At 36.7% G+C, this 25,476-nt stretch overlaps 1 protein-coding gene across 3 annotated transcripts in view; it reads right to left on the bottom strand.

The window, feature by feature from the left end:
• DNAI3 (dynein axonemal intermediate chain 3) overlaps nt 1–25,476 on the bottom strand; it is a 28,406-nt gene that overhangs the window by 1,277 nt on the left and 1,653 nt on the right. Inside the window, exons 2-21 of one of the 3 annotated variants that reach the window (XM_066555700.1) lie at nt 21,437–21,520; nt 21,152–21,190; nt 17,523–17,704; nt 16,882–16,986; nt 15,914–16,051; nt 14,334–14,533; nt 13,967–14,083; nt 13,121–13,305; nt 12,080–12,201; nt 11,889–11,978; nt 11,335–11,448; nt 9,206–9,334; nt 7,245–7,318; nt 5,729–5,876; nt 4,894–4,981; nt 4,088–4,218; nt 2,676–2,739; nt 2,185–2,315; nt 1,337–1,541; nt 835–926 (exon numbers count right to left, since the gene is read on the bottom strand). In XM_066555700.1, the coding sequence (XP_066411797.1) occupies nt 835–926; nt 1,337–1,541; nt 2,185–2,315; nt 2,676–2,739; nt 4,088–4,218; nt 4,894–4,981; nt 5,729–5,876; nt 7,245–7,318; nt 9,206–9,334; nt 11,335–11,448; nt 11,889–11,978; nt 12,080–12,201; nt 13,121–13,305; nt 13,967–14,083; nt 14,334–14,533; nt 15,914–16,051; nt 16,882–16,986; nt 17,523–17,704; nt 21,152–21,190; nt 21,437–21,506 (2,424 nt within the window). In that variant the 5' untranslated portion in view covers nt 21,507–21,520. Of the gene's footprint in view, nt 1–834; nt 927–1,336; nt 1,542–2,184; nt 2,316–2,675; nt 2,740–4,087; nt 4,219–4,893; nt 4,982–5,728; nt 5,877–7,244; nt 7,319–9,205; nt 9,335–11,334; nt 11,449–11,888; nt 11,979–12,079; nt 12,202–13,120; nt 13,306–13,966; nt 14,084–14,333; nt 14,534–15,913; nt 16,052–16,881; nt 16,987–17,522; nt 17,705–21,151; nt 21,191–21,436; nt 21,537–25,476 lie in introns of those variants that run through there. The other 2 variants (XM_066555698.1, XM_066555699.1) reach the window with 2 other exon arrangements.

The following is a 25,476-nucleotide window of genomic DNA, read 5'->3' as shown; positions in this document are numbered from 1 at the left end:
TGCTTTGGAGAAGTTGTTTTTACTAAAATGAAGCTGCTGACGAGATGTTTTATTGCTGCCTACTGCATCTCTGTGCATGGCAAACTTTTATGGGATGTTTAGAAACTGTTTAAGTGCCTACATAAACATTACACTGCAGTAGAATGGGAGGATGGTTTTGTGATGTGAGAGTAACAGTCTAGGCAGCAGGCAAGACTGCTGGACAGAGACACTAGCTTGATCTTTGGCTGGGAGGTGGAGGAAAAGAAAAACTGAAAACTATGTAGAAAAAAAAGGGAATTTAAAACTGCTTGCATTGTTTCTGTGGCCTTTTGGTACAGATGCTCCTTATTTCAAGAGTGTGAATGAGTGGGAATGTTAATAACTTTCAAATAATAATAGTTTTCAAAATGTGCTTTCACTGAACTAGAACCGGATACAAAGACATGTAAATTGAATTACCAAATTATAAGGAAAAAAAATCAACACAAATGTGGACAAGAAGGTGTAAAGAAAAAAGGAATTCAGTATAAATGCAATGCTATGCACTCTAAAACATTGTTTTACTGCATGAAAGGTGTCATTTTATGGATGTGACAAAAAATGCTGGCCTCTTAATTGTGTTTTCATGTAGCCAGGTTGGAACAGTGGAATTCTGCCACCTATCACTGAGATTTCCTTTAGTTGACTCTTATCTAAGCTCTCTACAAAGTCAGCTTGGCTACAGTTGATCTTTGGAGAATATGGCTATACTAATCTCAAATTAATTGCCATTATTTGAAGATGCAGACTTGTTTCTGTGTTGGAGTTTTCAGGATAAAGTGTCAAAGATATTTAATAAAAATTCTTACTAACCTCATTACTTGGAGGGTGACATAATGTTTGACAGATTTCCAAAATGTGCAGAACTCCAAGATTGTCAGAAACAGCCAGAAAATGCTGCTCTGCTGAAAGATATTTGACAAAAAAAGTATAAACAATCCAAATTCCAACAGCAACGTGAACCTCCACCCAAAGACAAGCTACAGACAGTTCTTTTTTTTTTCTGGTCCTTTTAGTTTTTCTGGTCCCTTTAGTTTCACTGCAGCAAAAAAAACAACCTTCTTGCTCTGTTATTTTATTAATCCCTTTCAAGTTTTTCTTTTAAAAGACTTTTTTTTAAAATGAAATATTTTCAGTTGCCTTTATGCCATAGTAGTCCACTTAGAACTAAGTATCCATTTTTGTATGTACAATGTTAAATTTGTGGAAGTATGTACTTATATAAGATCATTTGTAATAAGATTTGTGTCCCTCAGAGTCATGGGCCATTTTGCAAACAGGGTAGCACAATAAAGCACAATCACCATCCACATACCTGAGGCACTGGAGGGGCTGATGAAAGTGATGATTGATTTGGAGATGTTCTGGAAATGAGATGGCTCATGAGTTTTCTTCAGTAAGTCCCAAATATCTATATTTCCATTGTCTCTGCCAATGAAGAAAACTCCTGGTCTTGTTAAGGACCATTGTCCTGCAGTGTATCTTCCTGCAGAGCAGCTTGACTGAAGGATTGGTCCATTCTTTTTTTTTTTTTTTTTTGTAAAACAAAAGATAAACCAGACAATCAAACGGTATTATCAAGTCACTACTCTTCAGAGCTTCTGTCTTGGAAAATGCTCACCATTTAAATGGTCCCATTACAAAAATTAAATTAATGGCAAAATTCCTGCTACCTGCTGTAGATAAAAAGGATTGTGGGGAAATAAAAACCTCTCACTTCCAGTCTCTTCAGGTAATCTGTCTGTCTGCTGTTAAAACCTGTGGTCTGGAGATTTTGTCAGGTGCAGCTAACCTGGGTTCCTGCATGAGACACTTAAAAAGCCCCCATGTTTCTTTGTTTTCATGTGATGAAATAACCTTGTCCTAAAATACAACTTCAGATTTGTTCAGCAGGCATTTCTCTAGCAGGAGAAATGAATAGTTGGTAAGCTATGCTTTTTACAAGGTTGGAATTTAAGAAAGTCACTTTTTCTCTAAAAGGCAAGTCTACTAAGCTCTATCTAAAATAGTTTTCTGATGTGAAGATGGAAAGCTTCTTTTATATCTGTTTTAAGATATGAAGCTTCATGACTTAGATGTTTCTGAAAATACAGTCTCTGAGCCTGTCATAGTCCTGTCTTGTATACCTATCACAAATGTTACAGCTGTGTTAAAGTAACTTACTGTAACTCCTTCTTTCCAAATGGCAAACTTCTGGCCTCCAATGCTTAGAAAGATGTCTTTAAAAAATGGAGATTTCTGGAGAGTATTGATAGTTTCAGTGTGGAGGGAGTATTTCTGGGAGTGCTTCTGACCTATTGGAGGAAAAAGGCAGTTGCTTGTTACTAGTGCCTTAGGGATCAAGGAACTAGAGTGCAGGACCTACCACAGCCCTGGAAGATATCAGCCTCTTCTTTTTAATCACAAGGTACAGGAATTGGATTTGCCACAAATCTAGTTACTTCCATGACTTGTGCCAATATCTTTGTACTATTTTCTCATGCCAGCTAAAGTGCTTGTACTTTTGAGGGTGTACTGTTAAATCCAGGCATTATCAGTGAGAGAGACTATTAGAGCTATGAGTAAGAACCTTAAAAAAACAAATTTCAGACACAAATATTTTCAAGTTAGTAATATATAAAGGCTTAAACAGGTATTGAGAAGCTTGAACTTACTAACTGGTTTTGCTGTATTAGTATCAATTTTCTTTTTCCATTCAGAATAAACAACTTCTCCATCCTGTAATGTCAAAAAATCAAGCAAATGCTAATGTTAGAGCTTGGTGGCTTATTTCAAAGTGACTTGTTTTTAAGCTGGGACTTTTCTTAATTATAACCATTGATGCCAAGATGATTTTTTGCCTTTTCTTTTATATACTTTTTATATAACTTTTATGTATCCTCAGTATTTTTAGCATGCATACTTGTAGTTCCTGAAGTCTAATAACTTAGCATAGTCCTAGTGTTCTGTTAGGCCAGGAGAGCAAACATCCTAAAGGCCTCGTAGTAGGAGGCTGGAAAACCCTACACTAACCTGGAAACCAAGGTCGTCACTAAAACATATCCTGTAAACTGGAGATTTGGCCCATCCAGGGGGAATTCCTCAGATGGGGGAATCTCATGCCATTCATCCAGGCCTCCCATTGAGGATATTCTAATTTGGAAGGTCTATAAATTGTATACAAGATCTGTTGTGTGTGTGCATTGGGTCATATCCCACCCTTGGCAAAGTGGTGCATCAGTCATGAGCCTTATTAAATACTGAGGTAAAAACCCCTTATCCCTTTACCCTGTCTGGCTCTCCATTTTTAAGACCAAGGAAAGGCACCACCATCATTACATATGATCTGAGAACCTGAATTTGCAGCCAATGACTGAAAACACAATATAGTTTTGCATCACCATTTTTCAGTTATGTATTGCCAAAACAGCTTTACTTGCCATGATGTATGTAAGCAGTCCTTCCTGCAGAATTAGGTGTTTGGTTTTGATAGTTCATACTTTGCTCCAATATTTGGGGAAAAGCTGACTAGAAGCAAAAAGGAGCCTAATTTTCATTTCCATAAGAACTCAGAACTGGGAAAGACCCATGAAATTTAGTAGCATAGGGTAGGTAGTGGGTTATGATTACTTGGAATTTCCAAATGGGAAATTAGGTTGGGGGGCAAACTGTAGAATAAATGTTTTCACATGACATGTGGGAAGACACTAGAAGAATTACTAATCTTATGTGTTCTGGAATAAGGAAATACTCTTTGGTTCCTAATAGGTGGTTAAGCTCAACATATTTTGGAAATGTCTTCTAATTCTGCTCTTGAAGTAAGAATTCATAGTCTACTGAATATTGGAGGTTTATTATTTTTAAGCATGTAGCTAAAAATATTAATAATGTATTAATTAATAATATAATTAATATTAAAAATTTATAGAGTAGAAGTGAAAGGTGGCATGTTCAGAGAGATCTTTTTAGTTATACCTGAAGAAAACATGCAAGTTCATATATTTGTGAAAACTCTGTTATTTAACTCTTCAGTCTTTCAGATATTTTGGATTAACATTTTCACTGGTAATACATTATTTTCACTTACTTCATTTCCAACAAAAAAGTCTGTGGATATATTCTCTAGCAGTTCCAGATTTTTGCTTGAAGAAGCACTCATCTCTGTATATGTGCTCTCTTTGATGGGTCCTCTTAGTGTGCTCCGAGGTCTTACCCTCCCTGGGAAATGACAGTGGCATCTTTTTGTTACACACTGGAATTTATTAGACCAAGCAAATCCTTTGTAAAGGTAGTTTGTGGATAAGGGGAATTTCAAGAAGAGATATGAAGAAAGACTGCCAAGTAAATCAGCAGTTCTGTAGGTTTACTGTTTCCTGGTGGAGTCTCCCTGTTGCTGCAACTCTGAAGTCAGTGCTTCTTATACCCAGACAATGCTCAGGGTATTGCACCATCCTGTTCTGTGCCAGTTTTACACAGCACCAGTGTCTCTGTGGGAGCTGCCCTTATACATCACCCACAGCTGCCACAACCAGGAGCTAACATCTCTGCTCCAGGGAATGGATTATGTTTCTAAAAATAGTTTTCTGTAATGGCTGAAAAGGACATATTGTTTCAGGGATAAAGAGATTGGGTGAGGGATTTGCATAGGCTTTTCAGTGAAACTGGATAGAGTTACTGTGTATATGGAATTGCTCAGTTTGGATTTTTACATGTACCTCTCTTCATAGTCAGTACATGTAGGTCACACACCGAATCCCACTAGAATTAAGAAATCTTTTTCTCCAGATGTATTTAGCTATACAGTATTTTGTTGCTCAGCTTTTATTATGTATGTACTGAAATACAAGGTTATTAATAACACTTTCCTCTGTAAGGTGTAAATGAAAATATTACCTGGGGGTTTGTAACGATACTGCAGTTTCCTTAAACTGATTCTCATGGGACCATACTCTGTGTCGTTATCCCTTTCACGCAGATTGATCTGTTCAGGAAGAAGTGCATTTGCTAAACCATTTTGTCACATCTTTGAGGTACAAGTCTAAATGACTTTCTGCTGCAATGGAACAGATCTTTGCAGTGTGTTTGTAATACTGCACAAACAGTATTTGCTGCCTCACATACAAGCATGGAAAAATGGTGTTTGTGTTGCCTTCTTCCTGTAAGAATTTTGCTTTGTTTCTAGCAAAAAAGCCCAAACTACCCAACTGTTTGCTTCTGAACTGTTTGTTCAAAAACTGTCAGCTGCAGGTATTCTGAGCAGCACAGATCAGGACGTCTAAAATTATAACTTCTTTTTCTTACCTAACATTGTTTTCATCCTCATTTTTTTTTCACAAACTGCTATGACTGTTTTCATGAGACTGAATGTTGGTTTGCTAGTAATTATGGTTCTGCTGATCATGACCATGTTGCACTATTTGGAATCCATTGAGATAGAGCATCTGAAAAGGTTGACAGGAACTTACAGTATTTACACAACTACTTTTGCACCTACTGCAGTTTTTTAGAAGCAGTCATGCTGTTTCTTATGAATTAGCTTTTCAAAATGCATTTTATTGAAGTTTCAAAGAAATGTTGAAATATTTAATTTTATAATCAGAAAGAAAATCACAAGGAAGTCAAAATTTGCTTGAAAAGATAGAGTTGGGAAGCAAAATACGTTGCTATGGAGTTCTGGCCATATCTACAATTTGGCTCGATCCCTGTGTTCTGTATTTGTGGACACTACCTTTATGAGAGGCTTCCAGGAGAGATCTAAATCCTCATCAGTGTCTGGATCACCAGGGGGCATCTGAGATCTTCTCTCCTCCTTTATTTTCGCGGATAAAAATTCTTCACGACGTTCCATGGATGGAATATCCCAAAATAATATTGAGCTGAAAAATAATTGTATAATGTATATTTTAGAGTGTTTTGGTTTGCAGCTACATGCAATTTTCCTTACATTTTAAAGCTTGAGGTTTTTTAAACCTTTTATCTTCAAGCCTTATATAACTGTGGAGACTGAAAGTCAGAGAAAGGCTAGATAATTATTGCTTCTTTTGCAAATGATGAAATATATTTCTTTTTTCACCCATTCATCAGTTAATTATACCAAAGCAGCTAGGTAGTATTCATACAGTTTGCTCATGGACAGTTATTGGGTGAACTTACTGGCACTGTCTGGGTGAAATTCCTGAAGGCTGTAGCAGGTAATTTAGTAACTCAAATTGAAGTTCAGTCCCAGTTTTTGTGTGTACCAATTAATTTGCTGATGTTCAAGGCAAATGGTTCCACTCATATTTGTCATCTTCAGCCCTCTGATTGTTCCTTTTGTTCTACTCTGGACATTCACCTACAGGTTTGATATAGCCAATGAAACTTTCCTCATTGCTGATATCTCTTTCCCTTTTCTAACAGGAGTTGCTCTTCAAGTATGCCACTACAGTGACTTCCCTGTTCTTAACTTCAAAATACTTTCAATTTGGAACCCTGCTGTGTGAGTAGTTAAAATAATTTCTTCTATATGTATTACTTACATTACGCTGCAAACTTATTAAGAACTGCATTTGCAATCTTACTTCTCATTTAATTCTTCAAAGTCTTCCCTGTTATTTGGTTAGGAAAAATAACTTAGCATCATCATAAAATTTTTCTCTCTCTGACACTCCCTTTGATGTAACTAACAAATACATGATTGAGCCCACCCATGCAGCCTTGAAGCCTTAAGCCTTCTGACATCATGAAAGATAAATGTTTATTTCCATTTTTTGCTTTCTGCCCCCCTTTCTAGTCTTTCACACAGAATAATAATATAACTATCATGAGTATTTGGTCCACAAAAGAGGAGATTCACAAAGAGTAATTCTGCCAGCTAAGTCTCCAAATTTGTCTATAGTTTAAAGTATTTCTGTAGAAATAAGTCTAGGAATCTTTTAACAGCTTTTTGTGCATGTCACACAAACAATTGTAAGTGTGGGGATGTGGCTTTCCAGGCTAACATGTGTGATCAACACTCTTCTGAAGGGGGTACACAGAATATAAACATATATATGCAAGGGTTTTCAGTTAATAAACTCTTAATGACTTTACTGTAAAGGGTTTAACTGGGCAAGAATGCAACTTGTCTTCTGCATACAGAATTTCAGCCACTCAGGATATGCTGATAGGAATCCAGAAATGTGCCAGTTAAATAATGGATTATGCCTCATAAAGCTTTTCAAAGGGAACTGCAAGATGTCTTGTAGAGTATGTATTGCACATACCAATCAGGGGAGCAGGTTACAAGCTGCAGTTTTTTTTCATCTTTTTTTTCAGAAGTACCACCCTTTTGATTTTCCTGAAAATAACAGTAATAATTATTACAGGGGAAGAAGATGATGAAAGACAAAAATCACACTCTGATATGTAAGGACTTCAACACATAAAACAGGCTACTAGAAATTAAGTCACTGTTTCTGCTTGGCTAAGGTTTGAAAATCAGGGGCTCATTAATTTGCAGTTATAAAGTCAAGGTATTTTACAAATATGCTTCAAGTGAACTGATACCAGCTTTGCCTGCTACACACCTAAAATTCTACATTAACTTAGCAGGATAAATACTTACCTCTTTAATTTGCCATGTTTGTAACTTCTTTTATGCAGCTTAACCAAAGAGCCAGTAATTGAGAAATTTATCTCCAACAGTTCAGTGTAGTGGGAGTGATGTGCCTTTGCCAAGTTTACACCATGGGTCATCTATCTTAAATTATCACTTGGCTAGACCTCACTGTGGGATTGTAGTGGTGCCCTCAAATGTTAATTATTAATAGTTTAGGTTTTGTATGTGGGGTTCTGCAGGTTTTATACTATTTATCATTTACCAAGTAGTTATTGGTTTATAGCAAATTGATTTTAATTACTCAGGAAAATAAAGGAAAGGTGTCAGACGTAAAAAGGGATTATAGGCTAATCAAATCTACCTTCCAGTATATAAAACCAAACATATTTTGGAAAAACTGTACTTATCAAGTATGTGGCAAAATTTCAGCTATTTTTTTTTTGAGCCAAGTTAGGCCTACTCTAATTTTCATTCATCAGTTTGTCTATCTGGAATCACAAGGGTAGTAATGCAGGCAGGCAAAGCTGAATTAGATTCTGGATATAACTTTGAATACTTTTTCATTAATATGTAATTATAAAACTGCTGATTTCAGGAACTGTGCCATAAAAACTGCTGTGTTCTGCAAAGGCTGACACATATTCCATGTTTATATAACAAAAGTATGTCCCAGTAATGTTGCTAAATACTGGCAAAGTGACTCCTTTGTCAGTGTTATTTATTAAGCATGGGTCTCCTGTATCTGTTATCCCAGATGAACACAAAAACAGCCTTCTGAGCCTAAAGTTTGACTAAAAAAACCCCACCCAAACAACAAAAACCACAACAATGTTCTGCTATCCAATCCCTTTCTTCATGCTTTACATCTGGTACCAGTTAGTATCCATGACTATTACTGTATAAAATAATAATGAACAGAGGGATCAGCTGACATTTGATGATATATGTGTCCCCCTTTTCTCACTTTTCTGGAAATGCCACTAAGGACTGTAGTGTCTGTGAAGTCTTAATTTATTTTTTTTTCAAAACTTTATTGATATATAATTTCCATAAACCTTTTAAAGATTTCAGTTTTCTTCTTCTTGGCCTGCTTTTCCACTGTCATTATTTTGCATTTGACTACATTTGCATTTCAAATGATTTTAGCACCATTTGCAATACTTTGATAGTAAATCAGCACTCAGTGTTCCTATAAGCACTTTGGAACTTTAAAACTATGATGGAAAAAGTAAGGTGACTACAATAATGCCATTCTTGGGTATCCAGATATTTAGGTAATTGAAGTTATTGCTTGGAATTCTTAGTGACTGGCTAGGTTGCTCATAGTAGAAATTCAATGCATTTTAAATATGGAAAGCTTACTATAATTTTGAATTATGCTTGTCTGTAAAGTTATGGAAATTTTTTCCAGTATTAGCAGATTCATATCAGACTGAGAGCACAACACAGTTGTAAAGCACAATGAACACAGCAAGAGGCACCAGATTATTAGTGTTTACTAAATGCAGTGAGAAATAATGAATACAAATAATTAACTCTTCAGTATTTTCTCTTGAGTTTACATTAGGATTTCTGAGGTAGTAGATTAGAAAAGCAATAAAAAGAAAAGTGAATTTTTAAACTCACCTCAACGTTACGTGGTAGCCATTGTACATCTGTTGCTGGCTTTGTATGACAATATGGTGTGGAAGAGGCTGCACAGTTTCTCACTAGAGGTGGCTCTGTGCTACTGTGCTGGACTTGCTTAGGTGATGGCTAGAAATGTTTTAAGAAAAGATATCTTAGTGTGTTTTCAAAATAAAATAGTAGATCAAAGAATAAAAGGTTACTTTGCATTCTGTTAACACTTTTTCATGTATTTCAGATCAGTTTATAGCACTTTTTAGGGGTCTAATACCTTCCATTTTGTTGTGGTGTGAAGCAATATCCTGTTTCACCTATCCCAGTCCCTCAGGTGTGCCAGCCTCTCCCTTTCCCTCCCCCTTGCTAAGTGCTGTCCGTCAGTCTTAACGTTCCAGCAAGGGCGGCGTCTGGTTGGTGCAGTTCAAAAGATGCTTCTCAGCCCTGGGGTCATTGGCCAGTCTGGGTGTCATTGTCCCCTGAGACTGTCCCCCTACCACCTGGCTGGCGGCACACCTACCCCCTCCCCTCCCCCTTTCCCCGGGCTTCAAAAGACACGGGACCATGCGGTCGGGATTCTGTTGGAGCTGTTACAAGATTCAGAGATCTGTGACCCTGGAAGAAAACTCTGGATTAAACCCTACTGCAGAATCCATCTCCTTTTCCTCTTCACCTCGCCTAAAGCCTTTCCACCAGAGGTAAACCTGAGTTCCTGCTTGCCTGGACTTGTTCCAAGTGCCAGCTACAACATCCAGCCAGCCAAAGGTGTCTCTGAGGTGAAACACCACAGCTGCCGCCTTTGGTCAAGCAGCAAGGGCTGGACGAGCCCAGGCATGTTCCATCTGGTAATATTGGGATCATATTCCAATACCATTTGAGGAAAAAAAAAAAGAAGGAAAGTATCAAAAGAGGCCTTTGGATATAAAGCTCTACAAAGACTTCCAACATGCCTCCACAGATATGCAGACATCATTAATGTCTCCTCTCCTCTTAGGGCTTTCTTCTGCTTATTCTCCTTACTGTCTTTTTCGACTGAAATCATTTTCTCATCTTCCAAGCTATCTTTTCTCTGTTCATAAACATCTAGAATACTTTCAGTATTGTTTTCAGTAACAAACAATATCTGTATTTGACAGGCTTTGTAAGGTAAGAGTGGAGGGTATATTGGTGCCCGTTGAAGAAAAGACTCACTAAAACATAAGTTGCACAAAATGCAGTAAACATTTTAAGCTGTACTAATCAGGTAGAAATTATACCATGCTAATTGTGATAATGGTTTGATTTCATGAACTCATCAGCTTTCTTTCCTTTCTGGTGTCTTGTTGCAAAGATTATCTATTCCCTCTTTTGAGTCAGGATACCCTAACCTGTTTTTCCTCCACAGACATACAGATACACTGCAATAGACTTACAACAGAAGCATTTAACATATTAATAGCTGTTATCTTGATTTCATAGAATCATAGAATGTTAAGGGGTTGGAGTTGACCTTAAAGATCATCTAGACCCAGCCCTCAGCCATGGACAGAGACACCTCCCACTAGACCAGGTTGCTCAAGGCATTTTCCCACCTGGCTTTGAACACTGTCAGGGTTGGGGCATCCACAGTCTCCCTGAGAAACCTATCCCAGTGTCTCACCACCCGCACAAAGCAAACAATTTCTTCTGAATATCTAACCTAAATTTCCTCTCTTTAATTTTTACCCATTACTCATTGTCCTGTCACTACAGTTGCACACCAAGAGTCCTTCTCTGGCTTCCCTCTAGATTCCCTTCAGATACTGGAAGGTTGCTATGAGGCCTTCATGCAACCTTCTCTTCTCCAGGCTGAACAGCCCCAACTTTCTCAGCTTGTCTTTGTAGAGGAGGTGCTCCAGTGCTCTTATCAACTGTGTGGCCCTTCTCTGGACTTGCTCCAACAGTTCCATGTCCTTCTTGTGTTGGGGGCACCAGAGCTGGATGCAGTGCTCTGGGTGGGATCTCACCAGAGCAGAGTATGGGCCAGAATCCCTTCCCTTGTCCTGCTGGCCACACTGCTTTGGATGCAGCCCAGGATTCAGCTGGTGTTCTGTGTGCCAGGGCTCACTGCTGGGGAACCCCTGAGCATTATATCCAACCATCAGCCCCAGAGTTACCTCAGTCACCACTGCTGCTCTTGGCTCACCCTCTGAAGACTCAGTGACTTCATCAACAACAGGCTTTGTACTTTCCAGCTTTTCTTCGTGTTTAGAGATATCCCACAATACAATCTACAATGATAAATTAGTATAGTACAAATTATATTTGTATATGTGTATTAATACAATGTGCCTTAATACACTTTTTTTGTTCAAATCATGGAGGTTTGGGGAAACAAAAGAAATTCACTTTCTGCACTAGAATTTATGAAGTCTTTAAAGTATTTTCTCTTCAGCTTGATGAAATCAGAAGAAAAAAACAAAAAAACAAAAAAACCAAGTCTTTATGACTTATTTATCAGTACTACAAAGAAGCATTGTAGGGTAATGGCTCAGCTATGGAATAACCAGACATAGCTTCAGTCCAGGATAAGAGAGCTTCAGGACTCTGTGACATCTGTCTTCTGTCTGTCACTGTGTTACTATGGATGTTGAGTACATCTCTTCACCCTTATTTTTATACTGGAAGAAAATACAGAAATATGCAATTTTATTTTTAAAGATTGAAAAACCTGTCCATCAACACAGCCACCAGCAATGAGATTTGGATTGCTTGGACTGAACTGAAAGCAGCAAATGTCTTCAGGAGCCTTCAACACCAACTAGAGAGAAGAAAAACAAGATAGTTGAGAAATAGTCACACCATTTGTTTGTTCTCATGTTATTTAAATACTTGGCATATTTAAAAGTCATGATTAAATACCTGGAGGCAGAGAGGGTCAAACATACTCCAGAGAAGTATAACTGACTGTAGCAATGATTTATTAGAAAGGTTAACTTGTTCTTCATACAAAGGCTGCTCTCTTGCTGACAGTGCTATAATCCCTAATCAAAAGAGAAAATAAATTTTCTCAAAAGAGACGATTCAAGTTTCAACACACTGATAATTATCCTAAATTACTTATATCTATACCTTCTGAATACAGTGAAAAAAAACCACTAAGCAGGAAAGAAACCCCAAACAAACCAACCATGTATATTTCTTTTTTTTTCAGATCAGCTTTGATGAGACTATTTTCGTTACTTAACATTAGGTTATTTTAAAATGAGTCATAGAACCTATGCATCAGGATAAAATTCCTCTTTTTTCGCTCATGCTCCTCAATGGTGTAATAGTGCACCTGAAATGATATGACAGACATGTAGTCCTGGCCACCCACCATGAAAACAAACCTTGGTAACCCAATTCATTTTCTTACCCAGGCTGCAGTGTTGGCTAGTAGTATGCTGGGAGCTGGGGCATTTTTAAGGAACTTAACTGTGCCTTTAGGTCTGTCTGTGCAGAGCAGTAAGGCACAGCAGGAGCAGGAGTTGATATTTTGTGTGTCTTGTGATGCTCCCTGGCACTGGCAGAGCCGTGTCCCACTGTGGCTGTGACACTCCTCACCAGCATGAGGCTGCTGTGAGAGCCAGGCATGGGCACAAGCACAGTAGTATGCAGGGCCATCTGAAGAGTCTGGCACCACAACCCTGCTTAAATGAGCCTCATGGGGGGAAATTTCTCTTACCTATAATCTCCACTTGAACATTAAGCTAAAGAACTTTGCATGGCCTATATGAATTCTACTAAGAATTTGTCTCATTTTTCATTTTGCCTCAAATTGGCAATACAAACAGGGATACTAAATCAGTTTTGATTTCTTTTTAAAATTAAAAGTTGATGATTTTATGAAAGATGCATATTTTATAGCTGTCATATAATACCCATCATTGAAAACTCAAATCAGTACTATAACTGCATTACCATAAATGGTTGGATGCCAGCGAACGCAAGTAATGGTTCTGTTCTTGAGATACTGCACATCTGTAAATGATTGGTATTCTTTAAAATAAACATCTGCCTTGCCTTCTTCTTGGTCTTCTGCTAGGGCCTTCCAGTCATCAAAAAAAACGTTCATAATTTCATTTTGCTGCAGTGCAATTTCCACTCTGTTTTGTGAAAAGAACAGTTAAGACTTCAGTAATCCAGATGCGACTGCTCAATAGTAGAATTACAAATATTTCTGTAAAGAGGTAGCTTCTGTTTTTCACAAAATTATGGTCACATTAGTTTAAAAATCAAGTGTTAATTCCTCAGTGCTGTATCCCTGCAAGGAAACAATCTTCTGTATAAACAGAAATAGCTACTGTATCAAGAATTTAGCTTCAGTTCTTTGTGGACCAAGCACAGAGCAATTGTCCAATTCTTTGTGCAAAAAATGTCATTAAGTAGGATTTGTCCCACTTAATAGGATGTGGCTAAGGGCATAATCAGGGCTAGGACAGCACCTTTGCTCACTGCACAGCCATCTGTTTGAGTAGGAAGTTTTGCAGTTTGTTTAAAAATATGTATCACTATCAACTTTAGCAGTTCTGATATCTATTTAAAGCAACATCATACCTATATAGCATAGACTTCATGGTTGTTCTCATATAAACAAGTTTTAAGTTATTTTTTGTTAATATTATAATAATAAAAAAGGAAAAATTATATAGAAACAAAAAATAAAATTGGTAATTGACTAGACCAATGATCCATTCAGACAAGAGTACTTGCTTGTACTCTGTATTATTTCAGGGGGTCTTCAAATGTATGCTGCAATAATTTTACCTTAAATGTACTGCTGTAAGAAATTTTTTCAGCGTCTCAGATGACAGACTCTCTGCTTTTGCTTCATTTGACAACTGCCTTGGATAATACTGCGTGGATGCATTTTTTGGATAAGTCCTACCCAGTTGGAATAAATTTGAATGTAAGTATAGAAAATATTTCAAAGACAGAAACCTATGTAATGTGTAAAATTAAAACATATAGTTTTTCTAGACACTTTAAAAAAATTTAAGAAAAAAGATGCAAACAGAGCATCCAGTTTTTTTCTATTAATCAGTTTGTAACTAAGTAACACCAGAATTTTAGCTGAGGTAAGAAGCAGTGCATAGCTTAATAAATAAGTTGATAAATGTTTTCTCATACCTACCATTTTGTCTGAGTACTAGCTTCTCTTAGTTTTGGAACCATTTGCACCCCCACATCCCTTTCAAGCATTTTAATACTGAAAGTATTGTCTTCGTAGGCTGTGCATTCAGCATAGCTCTCTTTGTCATCTGCAGCATTCTTGTCAGTAAATGCAATGGGCGCACCAAACTGCCTGCGAACTCGTGAGATCTTGTACTTAATCTGGAAAAGATACATTTCCATGGCTAGAAAAGAGAAAGCTTTTGGAAAGTTCATTCTTTAAAATGGCTGCATTCATATAATGGTAGAATTAGTTCCCTTAACAATTTCTGCACTGAGTTTATTCATATTTCTGCATTTTGAAATTCTGAAGTGCTCTTATAAATAAACTACATATGTGATAGAAGACAGGTTTGTATTTGTAAAACTAGAAGTTGTAGCATTTTTGGATTACTGCTAGGAGGACAAGAGAATTACATTTTCTAATTCATCCGGTATCAAAACTGCACATTTAATTAATTGATTTACAGAAAGCCTTATATAATACTGAATTAAGCTTCCAAGACCTAATTTTCAGCTCTTCCCTTTTGGTGGAAGTTCAGAGGAGTTTCCTTATGTTGAGAAGGATGTGTCTTGACTTCTGCCCACAAAGAGAAGTAGGCACTTGATTTTGGGCAGTAGAGAGGTTTTGATTTGTCTTGGTTTCATATCCAGGTACTTTTCCCCAGCACCTCCCACAAACCTGGAAAGGAAAGTAAGCTAAAAATACTTGTGAGTGGGCCTTGCCAACAATGCAGAATGCAGAATATGGAATTCTTGGACTGTGCATGTATTGAATTGAATGACTGTGAAATAGCTTTAGAGCAATCAGACATCTTTTTAGGTGTATGCAAGAGGTTCAGTTGCTGAGAACTATCAAAACTTAGCCAGTCTTCCCTGAAGAGGGACTTAGGTACCAAGTAAAAATCATTAATGGACAGTTAGATACTTGGAGATGCCCCACACATCACCAATTAGTGACAGCTGTGAGTGGATCTAGTTTTTGGACATATAATCTTCTCTCTCTCTCTCTATATATATATATGTATTATCTGTAGATGTAATTAATCAAATGTAAATGTAATTAATCAAATATGTCCTTCTGTAAAGTCAGCTTGTAATACCTGTGGATACTTAAAGATGTTGCATGCTACTTAAATGCCATTCATATACTAGAACTGTTCCCTGAGCTTCATGGAAACAGAGCAATGACTCCCATTGGCATCTGGCCACTTGGTAAATTGAGCAAAAAGTGGCAGAGCTGCCAGTGATCAAAGATGATCAGGACTTCTGACCTTAAACCTTAAAAAGTACTTATGTCCAAGGAGGTGATACATGCCTAATTTGCAAGACTTAGAGAACAGAGTTCAAAATAAAAGTTTCTGCAGCACCTTCAGATTTTGTTAAAAGTTTAGATATTTCTCTATTTCTCTCTGTTAGTTTTCTTGAAAGACCTCAAGAAAAACTAGGATTGCGGCTTCCAATTTCCTGACTTGTTGCTTTTTTAAAACAAACATAGGGGGTTTATATTTCTTTCATTGACTAACATCTGTTGATTCTGACCTTTGTATCCCTTTCTATAACAGATTCTTCTTCAACTTCCTTTTCGCTGCCAAGGGAAACCCAAGGTTTGCGGACTTCCGGAGTTTCCTCTATGTTTTCTTCTTCTGTTTCTTCTTTTTCTTCTGCAGCTTCTAAAGACTGCAATATCAAACAGTGAGAAATGGTACTTTTTCAAAAATTTGCTACAGAAATGTAAGTATTAACTAGAAACCCAGGTTTCAGTCTTAACCACACATTCTTTACTTTTGTCTCTGAGCAAAGAGTCTGGGTATACTGTGCCTCTGGGCAGGGCAGGCTTAGGTCCTGTTCATTTGTGCATTAGAATTTTCCAATAATATTTAATATTTAACTACTAAAGAGAGACTGTTATCTTGAAATCAAATCATTTTATATAAAAAGAATTTATAGTGATTTTTTCCATTAGGCCCTCTAGCCTGGAACTGCATTTTACTTTTCTTGATTTTTTCTTCTCCTGATTCCCTGATGCTGGATGGCAAACTCATATTCAAAAATTATATAATCTTTCTATAAACATTCTCCTATGATGCAGTGTACAAGTTCTATATATCTGGAGCTATTTGGAACTCAAGAACATTTTCATGATTTGAAGAATATATTAATAAATATTATGAAAAATAAGTATAATACTTCTTTGAAAATGCTCTATATGTTTATTTTCTGTTATTTTTATGTCTGAGAAAACTGATTATTGTCAGAGAAAATGAATGCCTATGATAAAAATGTAGCAGAGGGGTAATACTGGCTCTCTGAAGTAAAATGCAAAAACTTAATTTAGTCCTTCTCAGAATAAAATATATTTTTACAGTGATACACATACTTTTCCATGATCAGCTTAACTATTAGAGAAATACTGGGTGCTTAACAATACTATTCCTGACATCTTTGTTTGAGACTAGATTCTGAAATATTTATAGATAGAACAATGCTCTGGTATACTTGGGTTTTACCTTTAGAAAGTTTTCCTTGGCTTCTTCAGAAGCAACAATATAAAAGTTCTCTCCATACTGGAAGCTTGGATCAAAAACTACCAAGAGTTCTTCCCCTGGATATTCCTATTTTAATGAAAAAAATTAGTGGAAAACTGAAAACAAATAATACTCAAAACAAACATAAAGTCGTGACTGCAAAAGCTACCACCAATTTAGTACGTTAGGTTAATTTTGTATTCTTAGTGGAGAATTTAATGTGTCAATTGAAAGGAATAGATGGGGTTTATTTTGTAATAAAAATAAGTCTGGGACAAAACTAATCTTTTATACAGACAATTAAACAGAAAATAAACTGTTTTAATGATTTTCAATACATAGGCCATGAATTAGGGGAAGCCAAATATGTGGAGCTCTGTCAGTTCACAGAATCAAAATTAATATATGTTACTTTTAGCATATTTTCAATCTGAAGCTAGTAAAAAAAAAAGCATGACAAGCCATGAGAAACTTTGAGTCAACAACTGTCCATGACCTCTAGCACTCAGATATTACAGCATCAGTGTGTTTACACAGAGTCAAACAAGAACAGACCCACTCTCCAAAAGAATGGACACTCTGAGAGCATAAGTCTTAAAGAGAGAAGGAAATATGCTACATACTAGGATAACTTTTTTGAAAGGGAGGAAATCAGAAGATTTAGCTCTTGTTTTCAGGTCTTGAATTATGTCCTCCTTTTTAATACACTTGAAATTATTTTCTTCTGTGACATCTTCGTCAGGTCGGCAATTAAAAATTTCTTGGGTCTTTTCAGTCAAAAGCAAAGGAAAGATTTCTGGGTGGCCTTTGAAAAAAAGCAAAATTGCATGATAACTTCAGAGTGTGGTTTAAACATGCACGTATACTTTGATAAGTCTATGTCTTTACTGTTTCCAGCATAATGCCTTTGAATCTCTCACCTATGCCTTTGAATCTCTCAGCTTTGTTTTCGGTATTTTGGAAGGCATGAAATACAAATTATATTTACTTTATTAATCTTTGAAAATACTCTACCCAGCATTTTGCACATAATGAATAAGATTTCCCTGGTATAGGGGGCTTTTTTTCTTCTTGATGAACAGGTTATTAACAACTTCAGTGAAAAATCTTTAATGGGTTGGTTTTAATATATTAAGGGCAAAACTGCATGGTTCTGACTTAAGAAAGCCTTTGAATAAATACCCTGTGGTCCTTCCTTGTAGGGCAGCACCATATTAAGCCAAATTGAGGTGAGGATGCTTTTCTGATTTTGGACTTTCATCTTGCTCCCGTTGAGTTCAGAGTGCAGGAGAGACTATTTCTCACTGATCAATGAGACTAAAGCACGCTCACTGAGATTAAAGTCAGATATTTATTTTAAGTTCTACTAGAGAATGTTGTTTTCTACACACATGATGTCTGTTAGGGTCATTCATATTAACTCAGAATAAGATATTTCTTATCTTTGTGCTAGCATGGATATCTGCATTGGTTTGAGGAGGCTGGATGCAGTTAGGTGACCTGTCAGCTGTGCTCTGCCAACCCTCAATCTGGGGGTAGCATGCAGTGCTTTTCATTGTGTGAGTAGGGCAATGTGTGTAATGCTGGCCTTTCTCACCTTACATCTTCTGTCTCCAGCTTGCATGACAGCTCTAAGGTGCTAAGATCATTCTAGGCCCGGCCAGTTGAATCCTGAGACTCCTCCTTTGCTACACTGCCCTGCTAGCAGACTCATGCTCTGTCTCAGCTGCCCTAGTAAGAGCATTCCTCATGTGGCCACTACATTTTTGCCTGGGCAGGTTAGCAGATGTTCATCTTTTTGGTGAACTGGAAACTAAAAGACTTAGGGATGTGTATACTGTTTTACTGAACTGAAATATGCTGGCTGTTGTGATAATAGCTGATACTTTCTCTCTTTGTTTCAGTCACTTAGTATTTTATCTTAATTCCCGGCACCTGTGGGGCTTTTCCTCTTTGTGCATGCCTTGAAGAGAAGTTGACATACCTCAAATGATGATTGTGACCAGCTGTGTCAGCATCTTTTGAGAAGTCATCTCTAATCCAAACCAACAAGGACTCACAAAATGGTAAATCCTCCTTAATCTCTGCATAATCCTATCACATAATACATTATGTTTGATGAATCTGACATTTATCCTTTAAAATCTTTCAGTGCTGCTACTCCACTGCATCTGCTCTGCCACAGTCATCACTAAAATTAATGGCATGCCTGATGTTTCTGGTGCATGCTACACCGTTCCAAGTATGGATTACTTAGTGTCCACTACTTATTTCATAGCACATACAATCTGTAGCATGTACAGGCCATTAGTTCACTTTCATCATAAGCTCTAATCAATATTGCATGATTTTCTTTTTGATATCTTGGAGATTTCCAGGATTTCTGTGTGGATGCTTCCAAAAAATACAGAATCATAGGGATGTTGATTGCAAAGACCTCCAAGTCATCTGGTCCAAACTCACTGTTGGTAACACCAGACCTCAAAAATCCCAGCCAGGAGTAATGTTTGGTTTAGACATTATTGCTTGTAACAATAAGCTTTTATGGTGCTGTTTTTAAAATGCTGAATCTTGTGTAAGCCTTGTGCACAAATGCTAATGCTGAAAAAAATCCTTTTAAAGAGCTGTAGGTTTCATTGCCAAATGAAACAATACAAGCATGCATTAAAGTTAAGCAAGAATACTATGGACATCACTGCAAGAGGAAACAGAGTAAGACAGATACTCTAAGTGCATTTTTTTCAACTCTCTATTGCTATAAGCCCAAGCTAAAAACAGAACAATGATCAGAATTAAAATTACACCTTTCAGTCTAAAGAACTAAATTTCTATATTGCAGAATATTATTTTTAACAGAATCTATAATATAAGTAGCAGATACTGGAGCTCTTACATTATAAACATTTTTATTGAATGCTCTTTTCCAGTAAGAAGTGTGTAACATCTGATCATAGGCTTCACATTGTTTTTCTATCCATAAATTGTACCTGTATCATTTGTAACAGTCAGCAGCTCAGTGCTAGGTCTTCACAAAAGACCAAGAAACTCTAAGGAAGAAGTAAAGAACACTTGCAGGCCTAAGGAGTGTGTGCACAGTGTTTAAATCTTGCACAGGCAGTGTTTGCTTACACCAGTGTTGTTTTCCTGCTTTCAGCACCAGGTTCCTAGCAGTGGTTTAGCTGTTAGAGCTCTAACCTTTATTGCCAGTAGGTGGAGGTACAATTCTCTCTTACTAACTATCTCCTGCAACACTGAAAGCACATTTTAAAAGTACCACTTTAATCATCGGAGGGATCACTTTTTGTGCCTTTTCATTAACTGCAGCTTAGCCATTTTGGTGATGCTAACCAGAGAACAATTTTCACCCAGTGCTCATAGGATTATGGATGAAAACAAGTGATTTACAGTTTCTTTTAGAATTACCTAGTTTGTGTATTCCTTGTTTGCCACTCTGTTTTAGCCTTTAACAATAAAAGCTTTATTGTTACAAGCCAATTAATAAGATAACCCTTTGGACTGTTCCTGTAAACCATAGATAAATTTTACTTTGGTATCAATTTAAGTTTATCTGAGGGATAATTGCACAAATTGGGTCAGAAGAAAAATACAACCAGAAATATAAAAAATAATAAACCATTGGAAATCATTTGGTGTCTAAGAAAAAGGAATATATTTAAATTTGGATAATTGCATACTTTTAGCCCTTAATTATGGCCATGCTTAAAACCTAACTTTACTTGAACATAAGACTAATTGTGACTTTTAAATGGTTAATTTTTTTCCCCTACAAAGAAAAAAATATGCTAATTGATGTCTATTGGTATCTATGATTAAGAACCACAAGTGGTATGCTAAAATAATCTTCTCATGAAATTTAATAATGGTTTGACAAAGATCAAAGATTAATGAATTATAAAAAAGTTATTATTTTTCTTTCAATTGCTAAACTATTTCTAAATGCAAAGATTTTGCACCCTATAATTCTGTTATGATGCTTATTTCCCCCTATTCCAACTCCTCTCAAACCAAGAAAAAAACCTCTTCTAAAACCCATACCAGTTTCCTGCTGCACTGCTGGCTACTCAGAGCCACTGTAATTACTGTGATAGCTGCATTTCTAAATAGTTTCTAATTTTTCCCATTCATTAAAAAATGTTTTCTTTTTATTCTCTGCATTAGTAACACTGAAAATTCAAACTGCTTTGAGTATTCTAGAACTACTGCTTTAAAGCTCAGTCATCATAGCACTTACCTATACTGGCCATAGAAAGATCAACTTCATCTTTTTTATCTGAAATATAAGGACATGATGTTATCAGTGCTGGTTACAGAACTATAATGAGTAATTTTACCTCTCTCTGTTATTTATATAAAATAGCATATTCTAATTGATCTCATGTTTTTTTAATGCATGGGGCCAAAAAAATTAAAGTAGATCTCATGTGAGCCCAGGCTGCTGCTTGTTTCATTTTTGCTGTACCTTACATACCAAGATGTGTTTCTTTTTCCTTTTCATGATTCCTTAGCTTTGTTTTACCTTTTTGTTTCTTTGCTGCTGGTTTTGAATCTTTCAAGGTGGTCTTGCTGGATTTGACATTTTTTGGCATATTTTCAGATTTCTCTAGAGAAAGACACATATCATTAATAATTTTAGATAGACAACAGAATGCACCATGCATGAGTGAAAATTTTGTCCATGACTTTATGTAGCTTATCATTATAATAATATTTTCATATGCAGCTAAAGGTATGTTTCATAGTTTTAAATCATAAGCTGTATTTTCATATCATGCATAATAGATGGAAAAACTTCTTTTGCCCTGGGTGTTCAAAAATGAGCATTGATTGTCCAAAATACTAGCAGGTTAAATGAGGATAGAGGTTCCCCTCACTGAAAGCTAAGGATCTGAGATAAAGTGGGAAGAGCAGTTATAAATGTTTGCCCCAATGTTTGTAAGTGTCAACCATTACTCAGCTGCACAAAGCATTTCTTTTTGCAGTTTATTTTTCAGTGCAGCTCTGCAGAGGACAGACTCGGGAAGAAGATATATGCCTGATTAAATGTAGCAACCACGCGGCAGGAGATGATATTGTATATTGGCTACTTGTGTTTCATTTGCTTTCCTTCATCCCAATATCTGGAGAAAGGATTAGAACAGAAGGGCAGGAAAGACTCAGTTCCATGGCGAGAAGAAACGTGGTTCAGCTGCCCGCTGCTCAGGCTGGACAGCACCATCATGTGGGAGGTGCTCACATAGCAGCCGATGGAACAACTAAATCAGGATGGCCCAATTCTCTTAGCAGGGTTACAATTGTTTGGTGTTAATATTGAAGAGACAGAGGTGTTCAGATGGGATGAGGACAATGGGGCTCTCACTTTGTATTCTCCCTCTCCATGTTCACACTTTTATGAATGTAAACAGACTGGGAGAGGAACCATTTTTTAAATGGTTTGGGTGCTATTACAATTTTACCACTAACGAGAGGAAAGTAGATGCAGATAGGACAGAAAGAGACGGCACCTCCAGGAACGCTGGCATGACATAACTATTTCTGATGATCTCACAGGAGCTACAGCCCATCTGCCTGTGCACATGAACAGCACATTTTCTGTCAAGATGCTTAAGGTAAAAAGGTGAGTTTATAAAAGAAATGTTCTGTCTTGAGGGTTTCCTTATGAACAACATAAAAATAGTGAGTGCTAAAACAAACATGCTGTGGCCTGTGTGTTTGCAAATTCAGTGGCAAACCCAGACTGAGAAACAGTGGTTTACTGTTTTGTAACATAGTTCTCAAATACTCCAGAAGCGAGCAATATAATCTTAGCTTCTGATCTAAATTTTAACATGGAGATGGCCCCTGATGGCAAGATATAGGTCATGGATTATAGCCTGATGGAATAGCTGAGGTTTGGGATACATGTTGGCCTCCCACGAACTCAAGGTAAATTTCAGTCTCGGCTTTAATGTGAGCAATTTGACACTCTTATAACAGTTATGCATTTTTGGTTTTCACTCCAGTGAAATTAGAAGAATATACTCTATAAATCCTCAGACTCTTTTCTGGATCATACTGGGTCTTGCAAATCACAGGGGGCAGGCTGCATCCATGGCATGTTAGTGTATTTCTCTCTTGTTTAATCTCTCTTGATTATGGCAAATGCAGTTCCCTTCATTAATCTGTTTGAAGAACAGTAGTAATTTAATCTTCTGCTTCTTCCAAAAAGCAATTATGATACCAATGCAAAGAAAATTAATGTTTCAGAATTCTGAAACTTTTGCTATGAGTGGAATGATGTTTTTAACCCCTGCCCCCACAAAAATTATATATAATGAATCTAAGGAGAAAGTTGAGAATTTTTTCTGCCCTCCTTCTCACAGTATTTTTGTCAAATACAGGAGTAGAAACACTGTTAACATAGTTCTGTGTAAGCCAATATATTTTCATATATTTATGTGTATTTTTAATATATTTTCATAGATATGTATAATCTTTCAAAGGAGCCTATACAATATGCTTGCCTTATAGTTCTGAAACACTCAGGCCCACCTCACTGAGAGTTCATATCAACTCAGATGGTCAAAAGAGACTAATTTTTCCTTATTTAAAAAGGAAAGCTGTATGAAGCCATTTCTTATCTATCTTCTTGCATACTTTATGTATAAAAATTGTGACCCATTTTGTAAATGGTTCTGTGACTATTCTAATTTGAAACCAACATTTATACTTCTGTATAAGAGAGACAGCACTCCAGGATCCCCACCAGGAGTTGAGGGCAGCTGTTGTAGAAATTAGTTGAAGGACAATATAAACCATCTCATATATATTCCAGTCACAATGTCTTAATTCACCATTTCATAATTATGCACTGCAACAAACAGGGTTTGGAAATTTTGAGTGAGTTCCTCTGAGTATCCTAATCTCTAGGTCACATGAATGGAGGAAACACTGAGAAGGCCGACATAAGTCACATTCTGTGTTTAGTAAAATAACTTGCAAATAAAAACATCCCTTTCCTTTCAAAGGATTTCAAGCATCTTTTATCTACAAAAACAGTTAAAACCCTTGAAAATGGTGTCCCAGTACTCAGTTCCCCCTCCTTCACTGAAAGGACGAGGTACAGAGGTAGTCAGTGAAGCTGGTGTCAGTGCCCGGTGCATGTATTTGCATTTATTAATACAGAAGTGCCCTGTTTAAGGGCTGCAGATGAGCAGAGCAGTCAGTGGCACTGCTGGTGCTTCCCTCTGGGATGCTCAGGGCCTCCCAGCCAGAAAGGAGATAGAAAATTGCAGACTGCTTATCCTCCTCTACAACATCCCCAGTACTCTATCACCCTGGCCCTCCTTCCTCCTGTGGCCCATTGAGTGTCAGTGCTCAGGAAACAGGGAAGGCCTGCAGAAAAAGCAAAGGCAGAGCTTCCAGAAACTTCTCTGGAAGCATAACCAGGCCCACAGCCACTCACAAAGCCTAGATGCAAAGTTGGTTTTTACACAGGAATATGGTAACCTCCAGGTGCTCCCTTCAGGAAACACACACACTAAACTTTCAATTATGTATTGAGGAGAAGCCTTTTGTACCTCACCTCTTCCAAAAAAGTGTAATAGAACAAAAGTCCCAATGTGTAAGTTAAAAGCTACTATTTTCAGTAGCTACCTCTTAGTTTAGGGGTTTGTTTTCTTTCCCCCTAAGTTTTTATACAAGATACTAAATGCTATCAAGAAAGCCATGAAAAAAATCATTCTATATTAGTGGACTGTTTGAAAATGTGACCAAAACAATTAATTTTTTAATCTATGGTTAGTTCCTATTCTCTTACGGGTATTTCTATACTGCTTATTTAAAAAGGACTGGTCAAGGCACACACAAATGTATTATGCCTTTCCATTAAGCTTATAAAAGTTCATGATTCCATGATTGAGAAGAGGTTGGAAACAACATGTAAATTAACATAATTTGTAAATTTTAAGAGTGCAAAATCTATATAAAATGATATCTTTTGAAAATTAATTGTCATAAATATTGCCATGTATTTTATTTTTAGAAAGTAAATAATATTTAGGTTTCATTAATTATGTTCAGTCCAGTTTTTCAGCAGTTTTTCAGTGGAACACAGTGTTACATTATGTAATTGCTAAAGTCTGGGTAAATATTTGACAACTTTGTTTGACATTTAATAGCCTAGTTTGTTTACAGGTGGCTCTAATATTTTGAACATTAGGCTTAAGAGGAAAAACTAAGATCAGAGTGTTCTCCTAATCATTTGATGTACTGAAACATTTACAGCTAAAAACAAATCCGTGAAGTTGCTAGGTTCTGCAAAAGGCAAAAACTAATTAGCTATCAGTTCTGCAAAAGATGCTGCCTGATTTTAGGACACAGAATGATTCATTAGTTGCCTAATTGAATGATTTAAGGTCAAGTTTGTGTGCATTACTATTTCAGGACTGTAATTTACTATAATTTGGAATGACAGAAGAATTGGATGCATGTCCGTTTTACAAAAGCACTACAAGGAAAGGATCAAAACCCTGTGCTAATTGCTTATTTTGTTGTATCACTAGCAAGCTAAAAACCACA

The sequence above is a fragment of the Molothrus aeneus genome, chromosome 9 (genome assembly GCF_037042795.1).
Source record: "Molothrus aeneus isolate 106 chromosome 9, BPBGC_Maene_1.0, whole genome shotgun sequence".
Taxonomy (NCBI): Eukaryota; Metazoa; Chordata; class Aves; order Passeriformes; family Icteridae; genus Molothrus; species Molothrus aeneus.
Note: the sequence above shows the minus strand (reverse complement) of the source record. Positions and strands in the feature narration are given on the sequence as shown.